The 22,204-nt window shown below is 48.1% G+C and overlaps 1 protein-coding gene across 1 annotated transcript in view; it reads right to left on the reverse strand.

Annotated features, from left to right (window-relative positions):
* LOC126524697 (uncharacterized) overlaps positions 1-22,204 on the reverse strand; it is a 96,954-nt gene that overhangs the window by 9,397 nt on the left and 65,353 nt on the right. Inside the window, exon 3 of the mRNA XM_072286967.1 lies at positions 9,216-9,359. Coding sequence (XP_072143068.1) covers positions 9,216-9,359 — 144 coding nt within the window. The remainder of the gene's footprint in view (positions 1-9,215; positions 9,360-22,204) is intronic.

Genomic DNA, 22,204 nt, shown 5'->3' on the forward strand with positions numbered 1-22,204 from the left:
AGCCGGTCGCTGTCAAAAGCGGAAGGCAATTATTCTACGACTGAAAAGGAATGCCTGGCCATCATTTGGGCTACAGCAAAATTCCGCCCTTACCTCTATGGCAGGCCATTCAAAGTCGTCGGCGACCATCACGCGTTGTATTGGCTAGCTAACTTAAAGGACCCTTTAGGGTGGCTGGCGAGGTGGAGCCTCAGACTGCAAGAATATGACGTCACGGTAAGCTACAAGTCCGGACGAAAACACTCAGACGCCGACTCCCTATCACGCGCCCCCATCGATCCTCCGCCGGAAGACGACGAGGATGACGACGCCTTCCTCGGAATAATAAGCGCAGAAGACTTCACTAAACAGCAACGAGCAGACCCGGAGCTAAAAGGCCTCGTCGAGTATTTGGAAGGGAACACCGACGTAGTACCTAGGGCATTTAAGCGCGGATTGTCTTCGTTCACATTACAAAACAACCTGCTCGTAAAGAAGAACTTCTCACCAGTCCGCGCCAGCTACCTTCTTGTTGTTCCGTCAGCGCTGCGTCCAGAATACTGTACGCCTCGGATACCTCGGAATACCTCGGATTCTCCCGAACGCTGGCGAGGATACAGGAAAGGTATTACTGGCCGCATCTGACCGCCGACGTCGCTCGTTACGTCAAGACATGCCGAGACTGTCAGCGACGCAAGACACCATCGACAAGGCCAGCAGGATTGCTACAGCCAATCAAACCTCCTTGCCGACTATTTCAGCAGATCGCGATGGATTTGTTGGGACCGTTTCCGGCGTCAACATCCGGAAATAAGTGAATCATCGTGGCGACGGACTATTTTACCCGCTTCGCTGGAACTAAAGCTCTACCGAAAGGAAGCGCAGCCGAAGTGGCGAAGTTTTTTGTCGCGAACGCTCTGTTGCGACATGGTGCCCCAGAAGTCCTCATCACCGACAGAGGAACAGCGTTTACAGCAGAGGTCACCCAAGCCATTCTGCAGTACGGCCATACCAGCCACAGGTGGACAACTGCCTATCACCCGCAGACGAATGGTCTCACGGAGCGCCTGAACAAGACCCTCGCCGACATGCTAGCAATGTACGTCGACGTCGAGCACAATACGTGGGACGCGGTCCTGCCGTACGTAACATTTGCTTACAACACTGCGGTGCAAGAAACAACACAGATCACGCCGTTTAAGCTGGTTTACGGCAGGAACCCGACGACGACGCTCGACGCCATGCTGCCGCACGTCACCGACGAAGAGAACCTTGACGTCACGACCTTTCTCCAGCGCGCCGAAGAAGCCCGACCACTCGCCCGCCTACGGATCAAGGACCAGCAGCGTACCGAAAGCCGACACTACAACCTCCGACGACGCTTCGTCGAGTACCAGCCCGGTGAGCGTGTTTGGGTTTGGACCCCTGTACGCCGACGGGGCATTCGCAGATCATGAAGAGCAGGTTGCCATTATCCCTCAAGAGAAAAGTGTATAACAGCTGTGTCTTACCAGTACTCACGTACGGGGCAGAAACCTAGAGGCTTACGAAAAGGGTTCTACTTAAATTGAGGACGACGCAATGAGCAATGGAAAGAAGAATGATAGTTGTAACGTTAAGGGATAAGATAAAAGCAGATTGGGTGAGGGAATAGACGCGCGTTAATGACATCTTAGTTGAAATCAATAAAAAGAAATGGGCATGGGCAGGACATGTAATGAGAAGGGAAGATAACCGATGGTCATTAAGAGTTACGGAGTGGATTCCAAGGGAAGGGAAGCGTAGCAGGGGGCGGCAGAATGTTAGGTGGGCGGATGACATTAAGAAGTTTTCAGGGACAACATGGCCGCAATTAGTACATGACCGGGGTAGTTGGAGAAGTATGGGAGAGGCTTTGCCCTGCAGTGGGCGTAACCAAGATGATGATGATGATGATGATGATGATGACGGCGACGGGGACTGAGCGAGAAGCTTTTGCGTAGCTATTTCGGACCGTACAAGATCATCCGACGTATTGGCGCACTGGACTATGAGGCCGTGCCAGACGGCATTTCGCTATCACAGCGGCGCCGCTCACGACCTGAAATAGTCCACGTTGTGCTACTCAAGCTGTACTACCAGCGTTAATCAACTTTGGGACTTCGCGTAACTGACCTTGGCAATTTGTTTCTTTTCGTGGTTTTGTTACTTTTGTTTGTCCTTTTGTGTTTCGCTCTCTTATATTTGTAGCATCGGGACGATGCTTTTTAAGAGGGGGGTATTGACACTTCTATTTATCTTTATCGGCCGACACGTTTCGCCACCTAACAAATGTTATCGCACTGCGCGGGACCAGCCTGCATGTATCTGAAGTTTCTGGAAAGTTGTCGATGCTTCTATCCGGCTGTCTCTTGTCGCCGAACCTTGTGTTATCTGATTTCATCGCGTGACGCGAATGGTGTAGAACTTTGTGGAAGGCACGCGGGTCCCAACGATTAGTCTGGAACATTCGACGACTGCTGTATAAAAGCCGACGCGCTTGACCAACTGATCAGATTTTCGACGATCGCCGACCGTGTTCGCCGCTATCGTTGTGCTGTAAGTGTAACCTGCTTTTGTGGGCGCAGGTTCGCCCAATAAAAGTTAGTTTTGTCTTTCACAGTATTGCTACTGTGTTCTTCAACGTCACCACCACGTGACATAACGTTATCACGTGTTGGTGACATCACGTCACCACCACGTTATCGCACTGCGCGGGACGCGCCTGCATGTATCCGAAGTTTCTGGAAAGTTATCGATGCTTCTATCCGGCTGTCTGTTGCTCAAATCCAAGTCTCCCCGTGATTAAGCAACAGACAGCCGGATAGAAGCATCGATAACTTTCCAGAAACTTCGGATGCATGCAGGCGCGTCCCGCGCAGTGCGATAACATTTGTTAGGCTGCGAAACGTGGTCGCCCGATAAAGATAAGTACACGTGTCAATATACGAGGTACAGGTACGCCACTCCGGTATACTTACACAGTTAGTGGGACTATGCTCTGGCGTAGTTATGTTAAAGAAACAGCACGGCTGAGTAATAACGCGATAGCGTTGACGAGCCCGTGTCAGAGAAAATCCGGCGTCCGACGTCGCAACGGCAAAAAAAAAAAAAAAAATCGGGGCACGCTTAAGCAGCACCTTCAAGAGTGGAACGCGACAGCATTCCCGTTGACCCGCCAAGGGGTGTAATACATTGCGCTACGGCGCAGCGATCAGTTACGAGGTGCCGCGCATCGGAGTTTGCACCCACCAATCACGCGGTGAGCACCGAGCAACGCAGCGTTGGGTGCGACAACGAAACGTGCGCCTGAGCAAGCGGAACCAACCAAGGAACTCGGTGTCTCGGAGGGGGAAACCATCTATGCGAGCCAAACATCGTGATCGGCACGGACAGGCGAGCCGCGACGCGCCTCGCACCGGTCCCGGCACAGCCCCAATGCGCTCAAACGAGACGAAGGCGAGAAGCGGGCGAATGGCGCACTAACTGCCGGGGCAGCGCCGTACATTGCGAGGAGGGGGTCTTCTGTGTTTACCGCAAGGTGGCTCTGCGTGTGCGGCAAGCGCAGAAGAAATGTAGTGGAAACGTACTTCGCTATGCGTTTGACTACGACTTCTGTAATTTACATGCTTATAATTACCGATATACACCGCAGTATAACTTTCTACGGCACGTTTCTAAGGCAACACCGCATTGACTAGAGGCGCTTTTGTCGCACTTTGAACCATCAAACTCATGGCTGAGTGGTAGCGTCTCCATTTCACACTCCGGAGACCCTGGTTCGATTCCCACCCAGCCCATCTTGCAAGTTGTTTTTATTTATAGATTGCCTTCCGGGATTTCCCGCTCACGACCGACGCCGCCGATGCCGACACCGACGACACCGGCTTTTCTGCGACACGAGCTCCGTAAAGCTGTCGCGCTAGAATATTTCTGAACCGCAAATACCCAGGCAGTTCACGTGAAGCAAGCAATTCACCGAAATAATTGAATTTCTTAAGCTAAAATACGTGAAAAAATCGCAAACCACACTTACACGCAACCTACAGACATGATAGATCTCGGTATGTAATTTGAACATAGGACTAGAAAACAGAATTCTGTTACGCGGAAACTCGGACAAGCCCGTTTTCCAGCGTGTCTACAGTGCACAGGCCGTAGACGGCGTCTGGCATTTGCGCACGCCGTGCATAAATATCTCAGAGTACACGGAGCAGCACGCCCGTTTCCTTGAAATACTTCCAGATGGCGATCACCTCCGCCGCATCGCTGCCCCTCCAAAATGCCGCGTTTTGACCAGAAAGCCCGCCTTCGTGCATAGCGTTCGAGGTGAGCATTTCCTGGTAAATATTACGGTTACATACGCTGCAGTTGCGGCAAGCGTGAGAAGCGGTCAGTGATCTTTGAATGCTATCGCCTTCCACTATTAAAGGCGAAGCTTAAACGTCCTTCAAATTTTTGATGAACGCCTAAATTAGCAGATTAAAAAAAGTTCATCGAAGACGTGTGCCAACTTCAGCGTTTGAGACATGCAGCGAAGTTGTGTGAGCGAGTTTTCGCACCGTTTGTTAAGTTCCCTAGGGGTCCGTTTGCTGGCAGTTCTTAGTGATTGTCGACCATCAAATCTCTGTTCATACGGCCGCTCTGGAGCCATATGACCTCCCTGGATGCGTCGCTAGCCCACTCTGTCAGATTTCATCGCCGCGGTCATACAATCTCCCGGCTGACTTCCAGCGTAAAACCAGCACAACGTGACGTCAGAAAGACAATATGGACTAAAATCACGAAATAAAAAATACAGTGGCAAAGAAGTTATCTAGTGAGTGAAATGCACGCAGGGTAAGCGTTATTTTAAAATCACTGGTGCTCACGCTTCAAAGGAAAGCTCAGAACTGCGACACCGATTGCGTTTCCGGCAGTTTTCTGATTGATATCTTACACCTAGCACGCCACTGCTCGCCACTTTCGGCTTTCAATTTCGCTGCAGGTGAGAGTCCCTGTAACAGCTTCAGCATTAAGACGACATTCTCCATTTTCCCGTTCTCATGAAGGAAAGGTAGTGGCAAAAGTGTGAGTCACGAAACTAAGAATTGATTTGGCGAACTTGCACCCAGTAAAATATGTGAGAAGCAAAGCACAGCGATAGCACCGACCGCAGTCGTCGGTGATCGAAATCTGTTCTGCGGTTCAAGTGCGACGGCCATTTATACATGACTTATCGCTCATTGCAGCGTAATTAGTGGTTTTCACGTGTGTTCAAAGTATGCACCACTATTAGCGTCGCGCACACAATCTGTCTATGAAAAAAAACAAAATACCTTGCCTATATAGGGTAGTAGACAAGATTTACGATATTTGAGATACATGCAGGCGCATCTTGCGCGGAGCGTTAACTGTCTGATGTGGTTAACTGGTGAAAAAGGCTCTCCTGAAGAAGACAATTTATGTGCGCGTGTCAGTGTGCATGCTCAAGAACACCTAATGATTGCGTATTCGGGTACATAAAGTAAATAAACTAAAAGAAAGGAGTTATTTATTTGCAATTCGCGTAAAGCTTTGTCATACTAGATATGAACAACGTAAAAAAAAAGAGAGATGCAGTTCCCAAGTGGCTATCGCGCTCAGCTCCTGAGCACAATTGGGGAGGGGGAGGAGGAAAGTTAAATTCCCGGCTACGATGACCGCATTTTGATGCGGAAGCAATGTAATGTCGTTGATGCGCGTGGTTTAGGTTTAGTTAAATAGCAGTCACTGAAAGAAACATTAGGAGACTGGGACGAGGGCGAATGCAGTATTTTATTTATTTATTCACTTATTTATGTATTTATTTATTTATTTATTCATTTATTTTTTATTTATCTATACATACTGTAGCCTCATTGACGTTATTGCAAGATTGGGATGAACAACAAAAATAAAACATTTATAAACAAACTTGCGTGAATTGTTTCAGTGGTAGTGAATGAATGTTGCCCGGTAATGAATTCGACATTTCAATTGTTGATGAAAAAAAAAACTGTGTTGAAAGGAATCAGTGCGGGAAAAAAAGGTTGTGGTATTTAGAGCATGGTGACTCCTTGTACATGAGGGTTTGGAAAAAGTCAAGTCGTTATCTAGAGAGGAGAGGCGAGGAAAATTGATTAACGTGTGAAGGAATTCTAGGCATTCAAGTTTGCTACGCTTTGCAAGAGGAGTCAGATTAAGTAGGGGAAGAGAGTTAGACGGCGACCATTCCTTGTCATACCTCCTAGAAATAAACACACCGCCTTTTTTTTTTCACTGATTCTAGTTGTTTGACGTCACAATTTATGGGTTCCCTACAACGCAGCCATAATCGAGGATGGGGTGAATGAGGGTTTTATATGTAAGAAGTTTACTTTCTTGAGGAGCAAGACGTAGCGTACGATGTAAGTAACCTAGTCTTTTAAGGGCCTTGTTACAGGTGACATCAATCTGTTTTGGCCATGACAAATCATGTGTTAGTAGGATACCTAAATATTTGAATTCGAAGACCCTATTTAAAGCAATATTGTTAAAGGAATAGGCAAAGAAGGAAGGCGATGAGCGTCGTATAAATTACATAGAGAGAGTTTCGGAAAGTTTTGAAAAGTTGACATTCATTTATCATGTTTTGAACCAGTTACAGAAGTCAGCAAAATAATTGTTCAGGACGGTATGATCAGTAGGAGATTTAATTGTATGATATAAAACGCAATAATCTGCAAAAACGCGTATTTTAACTAAGGTGTGTAGGGGAGATAAATAATATAGAGCAGGAATAAAAGAGGACCCAGTGCTGAGCCTTAAGGAACCCCTGATCAAACAGGCATCAAGGGTAAGTTAGTACAGTTGAAACATACATATTGCGAACACTGGGAAAAAAGTACGATATCTACCCAACCAAATATTCATTATTTAGTATAGCGAACTGCTTGTGCATAAGTTTACGGTGTGAAACAGTGTCGAAGGCCTTTGCAAGGTCTTAAAGAACAGCATCAATCTGTTCACCTATGTCTCAAGAGCTGCTGATGTCATGAACAAATTCTGTCAGTTGTGTTAAAGCACTAAGACCACGTCTAAAGCCATGCTGCAAAGGACCTAAAATTTTGTTAGTTTTAAGAAATTCCATATTTTCTTTAAAGATAATGTGTTCGAGTAATTTACATGAGTGTGGTGTTAAGGACATTGGCCTATAGTTAGATAACAATTGAACGTTACCCGACCTAAATAAGGGCGAAATTGAAGCAGGTTTCCACGAGAAAGGAACGGTGGTGGTTGAGAGAGATTTTCTAAAGATAATTGTTAGATATATATCTGCTTCACCAAAGAGAGTATCGAACGTGAAAAAAAATACAGTCGGGATACCATCGGGACCACACGACTTCTTGGTGTCTAAGTTAAGGGTTATGTTAAGTGCACCCTCAGTAGACAGCGATATATCGTCGATTGTAGGGTATGGTTCGGAGTGAAAAACTGGGGTTACAGAGTTATCAGTCGTCAACACAGAGTGGAAGTAGGTGTTAAAAGGAGGAGCTCTTGTCTGCGATTCAGAAACTGCAACATTGTTAATTAATAACGTGTCCGAGGATGACCCAGGTGGTAGGATAGCTTTCAGAAATTTTCGGGGATTAGCCAGCATTAATTTCGCCAAGGTTACCTTGTAACTTTTTTTTTGCAGCAGCCATTTTAGAACAGAGTTCCTTTTTAGCGCTATGAAATTGCATGAGGCTTGTTAAGTCACCAGAGCGTTTCAATCGGCGTAATCTGGCCACACGACGTGATAAATGCATAAGGTCCCTAGTCATTCAAGGAATTTCAGTGTGTTTTCTTGGTTTTTAAAGGAATAAAAAGGTTGATACACCTACTGACAAGATTTTCGAAGCACGTTGTCAAGGTATTAGTATCACTAGTGGTACCTATTAGTTCAAACTCATGAAAAGAATCGCATAGGGCGTCCGGTATTGCCAAATCATCAGCGTGGTTAAAATCAGAATATGTGCGGTAGATATAGCGGGATTTAGGGACGATGCCAGGAACTGAAATTAACACAGCATTGTGGTCAGATATTCCATCAATACCATCGCAGGCGTCACCAGCATTAAAAAGAGATTTAGTAAGAAAGACAAGCTTAAGGACGGAAGTTTGCCCAGTGCAATCCTGAACAATCTCGTGCAGGTCACTAACATAGACATGTGGACCAACTCGTGTGAACAGTAGGTCTTCTCCTGCTTTTGGAGGAAAAAGTACTAAATTTGGTCGATAACGTTTAAAGTTTAAAAAGCAACAATAATATGCACAAATCCTCAAAGTGAACTGTGAAATTTTAGATAGCTGTAAGAAAAAGTAAGCTCTTCAGGGCCAAAATATTAATAAGGGTTTTGTCCAAGGCGGGCGCGTTTCGATGGGGGTGAAATGTGAAAACAGCCGTGTACTTAGATTTGGGTGCATTTCCTAATGCCTTGGCACTTTGTACCACTTGTTTTTAAGAATAAAGGTATTATTATTATTATTATTATTATTATTATTATTATTATTTACGTGCAAGAACCTCAGGCGGTACAAATTATTCCGGAGTCCCCCACTACAGCATGCCTCATAATCAGTTTCAGTTTCAGTTTATTATTCTTTAAATACAATGAATGGGTAAAATACAACATACAGATGATCAGATTGGGGTTCTGGCACGCAAAACCCCATCAATAGTTTTTTTGTAGTTTGATGGTATTGTGTCTAATACGCGCAGTCACTCTGACAGCGAACTCTGGAGAAGATTTCCGTTGTGTAAATGCCGACGTGAAAATTTTTGTAGTGTAGGCGCATGAGGAAGGCTGTGCCAGACATTGTTTTACAGGGCTTCCGGTTACTGGATACGTTGCCTGGCACCCTGGCTTGTAGGGACAATGCTCTGCTCGCTTTTTCGACAGGTCTAAATGCGTACTATATAGTGCGCTTCATTTCGAGAACTAAAACAATCATGACTGATAAGAAAAGCTGGAGATAATGGCGAAACCAGAAAACTGTGCATTATTGAGCATTCGCTTCGGCTTCATGGTGCTGTGCGTAAAAGGACTCTATAGAAGCCAGACTTTTGTTTCGGCGGGTAATAAAGTCATGCACATGAATACGTTCATAAAACAGCGGATTGTAGCAGCGCAAGCGCTAGAGAAATATCAAGTAATGATGGCGCTATGCCAAGCATCTGAAGTGAACACGCTTACCATGTAGAGCACCGAGGGTAAGTGTCATGCACGTGATGTTGGGAGCGAAGGCTGCACCAATCAACGGCACCCAGAGCAACAGGCTGCCGAAAAGGGTTATCTGGTGCACGGTGAGGAACTTTTGGAGCAGTACCACGACGAAGCCTGCAATGAAGTAGGTATGAAAAGAATCCTTGAACAATTCATCATTTCGTAGCCAGTTTAATATCTCTTAATGTTTGACTATATATTTTTATTGTGCAGTCGAATATGCAGAATGAAACTGGAAGTATGTCTCAATAGTACTTGAGTATTGCCTCTCGTAGGCGCCGTTATGACCTACAAAATAATGTGCAACACAGTCAAAAAGCTTCCCTCGGATATCTTTCATTATCTCTTCTCCTTTCTGAAACACTGAGTACGCCTCGTATATGTACGTATTATCTGTAAACAAGTATGAAAGCCAAGTTCTTTTTTCGACTGTAACGCGCTCAGACAATCACCCTAACATCTGGTAAAGGGTCGCCTTCTGTGAAGCTTCGTATTCATTCCGATGTATTGTCTCTTGTGAGTCGCAAACATTTCCGAACAACTCACATTAGGGGAAGTCTTGTAGCATCAATTTTGATGTCATGAAGTATTTCAGATCATGGTGTTGACAGTATTCGCTTATTCGAAATAGGGTCATAGCACCGGTAGTGTTTGCTTACTACGTGAACCGAACACCTGTTTAGGATACGCACGATTATATCTACTCTGAAGAAAATTTTACAGGTATCATTTCATGATGTAAACACATTTGAAATGTTCGCGGAGCAGCTGCAAGTATTTGTGTTTTCCGACACAGGCTAGCAAAGCCCTCTCCGATTTAAGATTTCAGCTTATAATGCACGTATTTTGGCGATGATACTTGGCGCGTATGTGCTGTTATTTTGAAGCCATTGCATGTAAGATACACTTAAAAGAGTGAAATATTTCGAAGACGCGCTGCACGTTTTCTCTTCGGAAAGTATCGGTCGATTCATTTGGCAACAAGTATAATGCCGGAAATACTGTGCCCACTCAGAGCATCGGGAGAAAATTGCTGTCCTGAATTTATTGCATTCACTTTATGGAAAGCTCATAAATGCTAGTGAGCATTCTTATAAACAACAATTTTTATCATGGCCGTCAAGATATTGTGACGCGCATAACGTGTGCCTCAACGTGCATCCATTTCGTAATTGCTGGAGCGGTTGGTGCTAAATCAAATCTAGGAAACCAACCAGCGGTTCTCTCATCGCTGGCGTTCACCACTTGAGCAAGTCTTCTTTCTTGAAGAATAAACTCCAGGGAAGCTGTCTGGCTTTTATGTAGAGATAGGCCGGTCACATTCGAAATCCTGTGCCGCCTTCCTCACCGAAGCCAGTACAAAATCAGAAGTGCATAAAACTGGGCTGGTTCAAGAATATCATGTGTTCCCACTACGCCGAGCCTTACACCACGGACACATAAAAAGTGCTAGTGAGGCAGAAGTACCGATAAATTGAATATTGACAGCATATTTCTGGTTTTAAACTATCAATAGCATCGATAACACGATTGATAGTAAACCTTGTTTGCTAACGCGCTGTTGATAGCGTTGTCGATAGTTTTGCAATTCCACCGATACTACCAAAACTTAACTTTAAGTAACTAGCCATGGCAGAGTTTTGGCATATTTTGCAAGAATTTATAGCGAACGAGAATGAAACAGTTGTCTCTGGTTTCAAAATTATACATATGGTTCATAACTTATCGATACTCGAAACTAATCAGCTAATGTTACGCGACACCAATAAAGTTTGTCGGTTTCTTCAGGTTCTAGTCATTATGTGCAATAAAATGGGTGTTAGTAAAGCTTTACACATATATAAAATCTTTTTTTTTCGCTATAACTTATCAGACGTGTGTCAGCCAGACGTTCAGGTAAAGCATGTCAACTTTTTTCCTTTCCACCCACTCTTCCTTTAACTTATGCATGAAGGCCCAGCGATAGAGAACATCTGTTCGGCTGGTACTGACGTTGTGAGAACGTACTTATGCACTGCATAGCCGCTTCCGAGTGCAGCGTTATGGAACTTTCGCTTGACTTCTAGAATTGTAAGGGATTACTGCTCCTCGACTGTTGTTGCAGCACCATGTACTAATGAACATTGTCATGCGGACCTATGCTATACACATATGTATTTGCTTGTCAGTACTGTGAGTCCTACCCGGGAGTGTAACAGGAAGGACATCGTCGTAAGACATGTGATGCATGCGCGAAATATACTAAATGTCATTGGATAACTGATATACATAAAAAACTTTGGAATAGTTATAAAAAGAATAGTGAAAATTTAGCGTTATATAGGGCTAAAACAGTCGGAAAACTGTAGCATAATACTTTTACGGATGATCGATGTTTATTTACAGATGAAGACCTGGATGGATGACAGCTCGCCCCAATGTCACCAGCGAAATGGTGCCTCGTCTGCCACTCAGCTCGCCGTCCTCCTATTCTTTTATCTACTCGTCGCCACGTTACAATGCCCCTTTCGCAGACGAAGCCCACTGGGAGAGTCACTATTAGCAGGCTGGGTGTACTTGGAACATCGATCTGTAGACGAAACCCATGCAACTGTGTAAGTTAAGTCTTTCAGGCGATCTAAAACAACGAATGGGCTCATATAATGTGGCAAGAGCTTGCTGCACAAGCCACGCTTGCGTTGTGGTGTCTATAGCAGCAATCGGTCACCTTTTTTCAAAATAAATAGCTTGATGGGAACTGTCGTACCGATCCTTAGAGCGGTTTGCGATGCGAGTGTGCGGACGAGTGCTATTCAGCGGGCTTACACGGCGAGGCAAAGTGTCTTGGCGACAGAATCCTTAGCGTCTAGAGAAAACGGCAGAATCGTGTCGAGGAAGCTGCGCGGCGACCGAGCATAAAACAGATAGAAAGGGCTCGAATTCGTTGCCTCATGCTTCGCAGTGTTGTAGGCGTATGTTATGAATGGGAACATATAATCCCAGTTCTTGTGGCTAGAGGACACATACATGGATAGCATGTTCTTCAAGGTTCGGTTCGTGCCTTCAACAAGACCGTTGGTTTGCGGACGGTACGGTACGGTGTTGGGTGACGAAATTTTGTTCCGCATAGGCTAAGCCGCTTTTGAACAGCGTCGACCACGAATTGACGACCGCGGACACTTCTGATCACGCGAAATCGGCCATGGCGTAGGATGACATAACGCAACAAGAAAGCTGCGACACAGCGTCGATGGCGGTACTGCCGCGGTCTCTGCGTATTGTGTAAGTTGGTCTAGACAAGCGATGATCCATCCATTGTTATTGGATGAACGTGGGAATGGGCCCACGATGTCCACGCTGACTTGCTCGAAATTTGTGTGAGGGGGAATCAACGGCTGCAGAAGACCTGGTTGGACGGTTGGACGTCGTTTCCGCCGTTGGCATTGGTCACAACTAGCCACATATTGATTTGTTGTTTGACGCATGCGAGGCCAGTAAAAGCGCTCTTACACACGTTGTAGCTTACAGGTGAATCCTAGATTACCTAATGTCGGATCATGATGCATGGCATGTAGCACAGCACCACAGAGACTCTTCGGGACGACAAGAAGAAAACGGACGCCGCTGGCAGAGTGGTTGGTTTTTGCAATAAGTTGTCACGTATACAAAAACTACCACTGGCTTTCGGACTCAGGGCCATGACGAAAAGAAGTTCCAGACTGACGTCGTTGCGTTGATCCTCCTAGAAGACGGTCGTATCCGGCAATTGAAGTGAAATAGCAGCCAGACAGTCATCGAAAGTGTCTTCTTGAGAATTTGCCGTTAGCAGTGGTAAGCATGATGACGACCGCTTCTGTATTTCGCTACAAAGTCATACTCTTGCAGTCGTAAGGCCCACCGCGCTAGGAGACCAGGCGGATCCCGAAGGCTCACCAGCCAGCATAATGAATGGTGATCAGCGACTATGCTGAATGGGCGACCATAGATGTAACAGGGAAATTTCTGAACCGCAAGAACAGCTGCAAGGCATTCCTGCTCAGTGACTGTGTAGTTTCGCTCAGCATTGCTTAAGCAACGACTTGCATGGGCGACAACGTGATCGGTGTCGCTTCGCCGTTGAACAAGCGATGTTCAGATGCCTATTCCGCTGGCGTCAATATGAATTTTGGTAGGGGAACACGGATCAAAGTGACACAGGATGGGCGCTGACGTCAGTAAGAACTTAAGTTGACGGAACGATAACTCACGTTCTGGTGTCCAGTCGAACGATACATCCTTTTGCAACAGACGCGTCAATGGGTGCACAACGTGGGCGAATTTCGGGACAAAATGACGGAAATAAGAACAGAGTCCCAGGAAACCGCGCAGTTTCTACGCTGACTCCGGAGGCTTGAAAGAACTAACCTCTTCAATTTTGCGGGGGTCAGGTATGACTCCATCTTTGTCAACTGGATGACCAAGGATCAATGTCTGCCGCTCCCCAAACCTACAATTTCCAGAGTTGAGTATCAAATCTGTGTTCTCCACGCATTTGAGAACCAGGCTAAGACGCTCGTTATGCTCTTCAAGACTGCGGCCGAAAATAACATCATCCAAGTAGCAAAGACTTATTTTCCACATTAGTCAGCGTAGAGTCGTGTTCATGAATCTCTCGAACGTCGCGGGCGCATTACAGAGCCAGAAGGGTATAACGTTAAATTCGAATAAACCGTAAAGTGTAACAAAGGCACTCTTCTCTTTATCGACGTGATCCACAGGTATCTGCCTATAGCCTGAAGGTAGATCGAGGGGCGAAAATAGGAGGCATAATGTACGCAGTCTATTACGTCGTCCATTCGTGGGAACAGGTACACATCCTTCTTGCTAATCACATTAAGTCGCCTATAATCAACACAAAATCTCTACAAGCCATCTTTTTTCTTCCCAAAAATAACAGGTTCGCCCCATGGGCTTGACGATTCTTGAATGACATTTTCCCTCAGCATGTCTTGTACCTGGTCTGCAATAATCTTGCGCTCTGATGAAGACACTCGGTAAGGCTTCTGTCGAAGAGCGTGTGCCGATCCTGTGTCAATGCGATGGTGAGCACGCGAGAATGGAATAGTTGTACAGTGCTCATCTTGAGAGAAGTCGAACACAGTAGCATACTGAAATAGCAGTTGCACTAAGGTGAAGACAAATTTGCTGACCATGCGTAGAATTTTTTGCTCCTAAGGGCAGGCGGCTCGTCCTTCAGTGGAATCCTCGTCCCTGACGCCAATCGATGAACTGCACGTGACGTCGTCGAAGACAGCAATCTTCATGTGTTCGGGAACACGCGCCGGGACGGCATAACAATTTAACACCCACAAAAACGTGCTACCATAGTTACAGTCCCAGTCCCAGTCTCTGCGCAGTCTTAACTGCCTCGTTAGGTCGTAGTCCGTCCGGCCAACCCAATGATGAAAGATCCAAAGAGACTTTTCGAATTTGGTAATTGAACTGCAGGGGTATTCTAATAAGAAAGCCACTCTGCAGCGGTTTTTCGGGTGTTTTGCTGTCAAATGTCAGGTCATTGCTCTCCAGGAAATATTAGTCTGCGCCGCCTCGCTCCAGGGCTACAGCGCCGTGTCGGGCCGGCCCGGGGGGCGAGTGATTTGTACCTTGATCGATAAAAGGCCTCCTCATCTCATCCACGACCTCAAGCTAATGAGCGGTAGAGTCGAATATGTAAAGGTTGAGATCCTGCTCAACGCGCCCTAGCGGAATCGGCGCAGAAACAGTGTGTTCGTCCTCAACACCTACAGCAACCCCAGGGACTCACCCCAGCAGTTCAAGACCATCTTCAAGAAAGCGACCGACTTGGCCGGCTGTCGACCCTCGGTCGTCGTCAGCGACTTCAACGCACCGTATGGCACCTGGGGTTACCTCTACGACACTACCAAGCGGCACAATCTGTGGCAAGACGCCAACGCGATGGACATCACCCTGGTCACTGACAAGGCTTTTTCACGCGCATCGTCAACTTTCTCACCCGGGACTCGGCAACCGACCGCTCCTTCGTCAGGAACGTCGAAGACGTGGGCTGGGAGGACACCGCCATGGAGTTCGGCAGCGACCGTTACATTTTCGAGACCAACTTCAAGGAGGCTCGGAGTAGGGGGAGAGAATTCACGTTCGTCGATTAGGACCATTTTCACAAGATTCGGGAAGAACCCGGGAGAGCCAGGGCACCCGTCACTTTCGAAGAATGGTGCAAAGGCATCCAAAACGACGCTTCCGCGCCCACCAAGAAAGTGGAAGTCAATCTCGACGTCGAGCGAATGAACAGCAGACTCCTCCATCAGATCGAGGCCAAAACCCTCTGCTCCGCCGACGGAAGGGTGAAATGCTCAATCGCAAATTCCGAAAAAAGATATCGGAGCTCAACTAGGTCGTCGATGACCATTGCAAAGCGCTATACCAGATGCAGTGGGACGAGCTCTGCGAATCCATCTACGAACAGATGCGCAACGGCAAGTCTTGGGGTATGCTAAAGCACCTTCTCGACGGAAGCGGCTTCAAGTCAAATTAGAAGCCTACGTTGGCCTGCGCCATTTACGAAGCGACCGAGTCTCACATGGTCGAGCAACTCATCTCCATACTCATACAGAAGTACCTCCCCGTCCGGCGCGACGGAGACCCGGCGACCCAATTTCCGGAGTACTGAGGCCCTCCTCACCTCGAGCTGGACGAAGACTTCGCCCTTGCCGAGGTCTGACAAGCCTACTTCGCGTTCAACTGCAAGTCTGCGCCGGGTCCGCACGGAGTCATCAGTACAATTTTGAGAAATCTCGACGACCCGTCGATTATCTTTCTGACCGACAAGATCAACGAGATATAGAAGAGCGGCGTTGTTCCTGCAGAATGGAAGTCGGCCTGCACGGTGCTCATTCCTTAGCCCGGCAAGGCCACAAATATCGAGAACATCAGGCCGATTTCTCTAACGTCCTGCGTCGGCAAGGTCATGGAGCGCATCGTCCTCAACAGGCTCAACAGGTGCCTCGAAGACAACGAGGTTTACACGTACAACATGATCGGCTTCAGTGCTGGGTTCTCGACGCAGGATGTCATGAAACGAATCACGCATCAGATCCTGAATGACCCTTCCAGAGACGTCAAGGCCCTACTCATTCTGTGCCTCGAGAAGGCTTTGGACAACGTGCTCCACACCTTCATTGTCAAGACCATTTCACACCTGGGTCTCGATTCCTGATTCCACAGTTACGTCAGCTCTTTTTTTAACGGATAGGAAGGTCAAGCTTCGTACTGGAGACTTCCGCTCTGAAGATGCGCCCCTTGGAAGACGGGGAACTCCTCAGGGCACCGTCATTTCTGCACCACTGTTTAACATCTGTATGATTGGTCTTTCTGAGAGGGTGGCACGTGTCGAGGACGTCAAGTACGCCATTTACGCCGACGACATCAGCATCAGGTGTTCCGGCGGCTGCGAGGGCAGAGTCGAAGAAGTCATGTAAGAGACGATCGACGTGATCGAGGAGTATCTCCGCCCCATAGGATTTCGATACTCCCTGAACAAGTCGGAACTTCGTCGGAGGCAGACCCAAAGGTTGGAAGCCAGTCTCCGAAAGTAGTATCAGACTTCGTACATGTGATGGGGAGGTGGTAGCGAGGGTCGACGTCATTCGGCTCCTGGGCATGTTTGTAGAATTCAGCGGCGGGAACGGAACGGCTCTCCACGAGATCATCGCAAAGACAGGCAACGCTTTTCGCCTGGTTCGCAGAATTGCAAACCGACACCGAGGCATGAAGTAAAACAATCTGCTCAAGCTGATGAACGCCTTCGTAGTGTGCCACTTCAAGTACACAATTTCTACGCACAACTGGCTCCGTGCAGAGTGAGACAAGGTCAACGCTCTCATCCGCAAAGTAGTCAAAAGGGCTCTCGGGCTACCCTTCAGGACCCGTACGGATTATCTCCTCCAGCTGGGTATACATAACACCGCCAAGATTGCCAAAACCCAAGAACGCGTGCAAGTGACTCGCGTGACCACCACAGCGGCAGGTAAACGCATCCTCGGAGAGCTGAGTTACCATTCTGCGGGATTCCTGATGGTTAGTACCCCGATCCATAGGTGCATTTGAGATAAGTTCGAAGTGGCCACAGTGCCCCGAAACGTCCACCCCGTCCACAACGAGGGCAGACGAAAGGCCAGAGCAGCAGCGATCTTCAAACAGATTAAGCAACGACGAGACATCAGAGAAAGCTTCGTCGACGCCGTGTAGTACAGCGAGGGGAATACCTTTGCCGTCGTCGTGGTCGACTTCTGCGGCAAGATTTCCAATAGCGCCTCGATTCGCACTTCAGGCCCCGAAGTCGCCGAGCAAGTCGCCATCGCCCTCGTCCTGCTAGACAATCGTGGGTCCGAGATCTACAGCGAGTTCAGAACGGTTGCATCGGCGAGCAAGCTGCTCGTCTTCTTAGCGTCTCGAGACCGTGTGCTCTCACGCATAATTCGATTTACTGCTGTACTGCTCACGTAAGGTCGGTCAAGGGTGCTCCCCCGAATGTCAATGAGTCTACTCACGAGGCTCTCCGCGGCCTCACCTACCGCGCTTGCTCTGTCCGGAGTGCCGAGTCCCCTCCTCCCTGTGGCCACAGGGACGCTCCCACTGCTCACAACGAAGTGATGAATTTCTTCTACATATCTAGAAGGGTTCTTCCCCCCCCTCACTCCAAGGTGAATAGGGCGCAAGCTGTTTCTCTTACAGACAGGCCCATATTCCTGTCTGGCCGTTCTATACGAAGTTTACCCCGACCTATATCCCGATGACGCCTGCCCGTCCTGCGGGCAGACCTCCACTCTAGCACACATGCTCTGGGAGTGCGGATCGAGATACCCCAAGATCAGCAAGGAGAAGTTGGACTTGCTTCTGCGTAGCCCCACTCTAGACAAGCAAATTCAGGCTGTTCAGCTGGCCGCGATCGGGCCAGAGGGCTAGACCTGCCTGTCCCGACGTGAAACGCGCCGTGTGCGCGATGAGTTCGTTTCTTCGCCGGACCTCCCATAAAGTTCTTTCACTCACTCACTCACTCACTCACTCACTCACTCACTCACTCACTCACTCACTCACTCACTCACTCACTCACTCACTCACATGTCAATTGGTGTATAGATTTATGCACATGGCAAAAGTAATGGTTTGAAGACTCGGTGGGTCGCATTAAGTGCACGTCTACTCGCCTACACGACATCCGCGGCCTTAAGAATATTTGTGCATCTGTGTGCAATTATATTGTTACAGGGCTGTTGCCATTATCGAAAGACTATATTTACAATATAGTCTTTCTACAGTATACAATATACATGATAAGTCAGGGAGGTTAAGATGGCTGACCACCAAGAACACGCAGCAGCCCGCGTTTCCGATATTCTTCTTCCTCTCTCTCTTCTTTCATCTTTCCGTAACAGAACCCGGGTGAAGAAGCGCAGTCTCGGTGCATGACAAGCGAATAAGTGTGAGCGAAGTATGGCTTTAGCCGCGAAACGTGCACGACGTCAACAGGCGTCTGACTTCAGGATGCATCAAAGTGTCGCGGCGAAATCTCGTCATTTACACCGTTAACTTGGCGTAGGACTTTATAAGGCCATGTGTAGCGAGAGAGAAGCTTCTGGGAGAGGCCAACCTTAGGACATGGTGACCAGAGGAGCACCCAAGCACCTGGCGCGACCTTAACATCGCGATGGCAGCGGTCGTGATGTGATAACTTTATTTGGAATCCGGCGATTGGGAGGCCCGGGCCTGGGGCCGCCTAGATGGCCACTGGGAGCTGCTGCTCCCGTGCGGCTTCCTTGGCTCGCTGGACGGCCCAAAGTTGGTCTTGGAGTTCTGAGCTGAGCAGCACGGCCGACCACCGCGCCCGTAGATTTTCTGGGGAGACTGCCATTTTATTTTGGTATATTTCACAACCCCACAACATGTGTTGAAGGGTGGCTCTAACATACTTGCAGAGCTTGCACATATCGCTCTCGTATATATCGGGGTAGAAAGTTTTTAGTTGCACGGGACTCGTATAAGTTTCTGTTTGTAGTCGCCTCCAAGTAACGGACTCAGCTCTGTTCAGTTTAGTGTGAGGCGGTGGTAATACTCGCCTCCGATTTTGATAGAATTTGGTAATATCGCTAAATCTTGTTAATATATCTTTTTCTCTCCAGATTTCCTCCTCCGCGTTCTCCTGACCGATGGAAGTCACTCTTTGCTCAGCTCGGCGAGTGAGACCTCGAGCTTCGCGGTGTGCTACCTCGTTGAGGTTGATTGCTGGAATGTCTAAAGTCGTATGCGCTGGGAACCAGAGCAATTGCCTGCCGTTCTTCTCTGCATTGGAGAACTTTGCTTCATTGACTCTGATGATGTGCCATGCCTCAGGAGAGATCCTACCTTTTGCATAATTTCTAATGGCCGCTTGAGAATCACTAATGATGTACTGAGCATTCGTGGAGACCAATGCTAGTGCAATGGCTACCTCCTCTGCGGTCTCGGAATGTTTGGTATTAACTGATACGCTTGTAAGGAGTTTTTGGGTGTGATCTACGATTACTGCTACATAGCTATTTCTGTCTGGGTATTCAGCAGCGTCTACGAAGGTTGCTCTGTCGTCTGACCCAAAGCTTCGGATAATTTTCTCTGCTCTACTCTTGCGTCTGCCGTCGTTGTAACCTGGATGCATGTTCTTGGGTATATTTGGTACTAGGAGTTTGTATAAGGCGTACATCGACAGCATCTCTGTGATTGTTCGACTGAGACGTTCCGCAAGACCATTCGTTTGTGAGGGGCAGGCAGGGGACAGCTTGTGCTCAGTGGCACAAGAGCGGAGGCGGTCGTCGACAACTCGAGATAAGAACGAGCGGCTGCGATCTGTAAGTGACTGTTGAGTTGCACGGTGGTGGAGAATGCCGTCGTGGAGGAGAAAATCAGCCATGTCTGTTGCGCAACTAGTCGACGACGCCTTTGTTATTGCGTAGCGTGTCGCGTAATCAGTAGTGACGGCGATCCACTTATTCCCTCTGGTCGTCGTCGGAAAAGGGCCAGGCAGGTCAAGGCCTACGTGAAAGTATGGTTCAGAGGGACTTCAATTGGATGAAGTCATCCGACGGGTGACAGGGGAGGTTTCTTCCGGCGCTGACAATTCGCAAGTTGCGGCATAACGACGCAGAGAGCGGTAAAGAAAGACCCGGCCAGAAGAACCGGTGTCGTACGCGGTCGTATGTACGCAAAACTCCAAGGTGTTCCGCCGTCGGTGCATCAGGGTTGATATTGCGGCGGCAGAGGATGCGTCCCGTTGTTGTTCAGCGCGCATGTCGGTCATGTCAGTCAAAGCCATTACGCAGGTCACGGGATCATGCGCAACAGGAACGGGAGGATACACGGGGTGACGCGAGAGGCAGTCAGCGTCCTTGTGGAGGCATCCCGTCTTGCAATGGACACTGAATGAAAATTCCTGGAGCCGCAAAGCTCGGCGACCAAGCCGTCCAGTCGGGTCCCGAAGGGACCCAAACTAAAGCCACGCACTACCACTCACTGATGGAGTAATTTCTCTCGGCAGGTGACAGCAGGCGGCAGGCGTAAGCTATCACGTACTTGGTATCATTCTGTTGTTGGGCGAGAACAGCGCCGATGTCATGGCCGCTTGCGTGCAGTGTGGACTTCGGTTGGTGCAGATGGATCAAGAGAGAGAGAGAGAGAGACAAAAGGGAAGGAAAGACAGGGAGGTTAGCCAGTGTAAATACCGGCTGGCTACCCTGTGCTGGGGAAAGGGGTAAAGGGAATAAAAGGAGAAGGAAGGGAGAAGAAAAAAAAAACAAGAAAAATGCACACAGTAACGCGATGTTACGCGCAACAATAGTCAAAGGCGTTCGCACAATTCACATGTCCTTAAGAACTTGAGCAAAGCCCTTAAGGCCTTGAGCGCCGAAACCCGTCTGGACCAGTGTCCTAGAACTTTCTCTTCTGTGAAGGGGCGATTGTCCAGTTTTTCGAGCACGGTCACGAGCACTTTTTTTTGCACATTGTAACGTGGACAGTCACAGAGGAGGTGCGCGATCGTCTCTTCGCAGCCGCAGGTGTCGCAAGCAGGGCTGTCGGCCATTCCAATACGGAAGGAGTAGGATCGAAGTACGCAAGTATGTGAGGGGTGGTCAGAAACCCGATGAGAGCGGAAAACGTGTGGGCCTGCTCCTGGCCCCATGAGAATGGCGTGTTGTTTTTTAGAAGATCTGTCAAAGGCCAAGCAACATCGGCAAAGTTTTTGACGAAATGTTTAATGTAAGAACACAGGCCGACGAAGCAGCGCACGTCAGTATCAGTACGTAGCACAGGGGAGCTGAGTACGGCGCGAACGTTTTTCCTGATCTGGTTGGACACCGGATGCGTTAACGAGGTGTCCCAACACAGCCGTCTGACGACGCAGGAATTGACGCTTCGTGGAATTCAGTTGAAGGCCGGCTTTTTGGAAGACTGCAAGAATTGCAGCGAGTCGCGTATGGTGGCTGCCGAACGTGGAAGAAATACAATAACGTCGTTAAGGTAACAAAAACAGGTGGTGCATTTGTAGCCTCGCAGAACGTTGTAGCCTCGCACCATACGTTCAAATGTCACAGGAACATTGCATAATCCAAAGGGCGTCATCAAGCCTTCATCAAGCCATCCGGCGTGATGAAGGCTGTCTTCTCGCGGTCCATTTCATCAACTGAAATCTGCCATTAGCCGGATCGAAGATGGATGGACGAGAAATATTGAGCTCCGTGCAACGAGTCCAAGGCGTTATCGATGCGTGGTAGTGGGTAGGCGCCTTTTTCGCGTGATCTTGTTTAAGCGGTGATAATCGACGCAGGAACGCTAGGTACAATCTTCCCTTTTTACAAGGACTACAGGCGAAGCCTAAAGGGTGGCTGATAGCTCAATGACCTCTTTGCGGAGCATTTTGTCCACTTCTGATGGGA

The sequence above is a fragment of the Dermacentor andersoni genome, chromosome 3, assembly GCF_023375885.2.
Source record: "Dermacentor andersoni chromosome 3, qqDerAnde1_hic_scaffold, whole genome shotgun sequence".
In the NCBI taxonomy this organism is placed as follows: Eukaryota; Metazoa; Arthropoda; class Arachnida; order Ixodida; family Ixodidae; genus Dermacentor; species Dermacentor andersoni.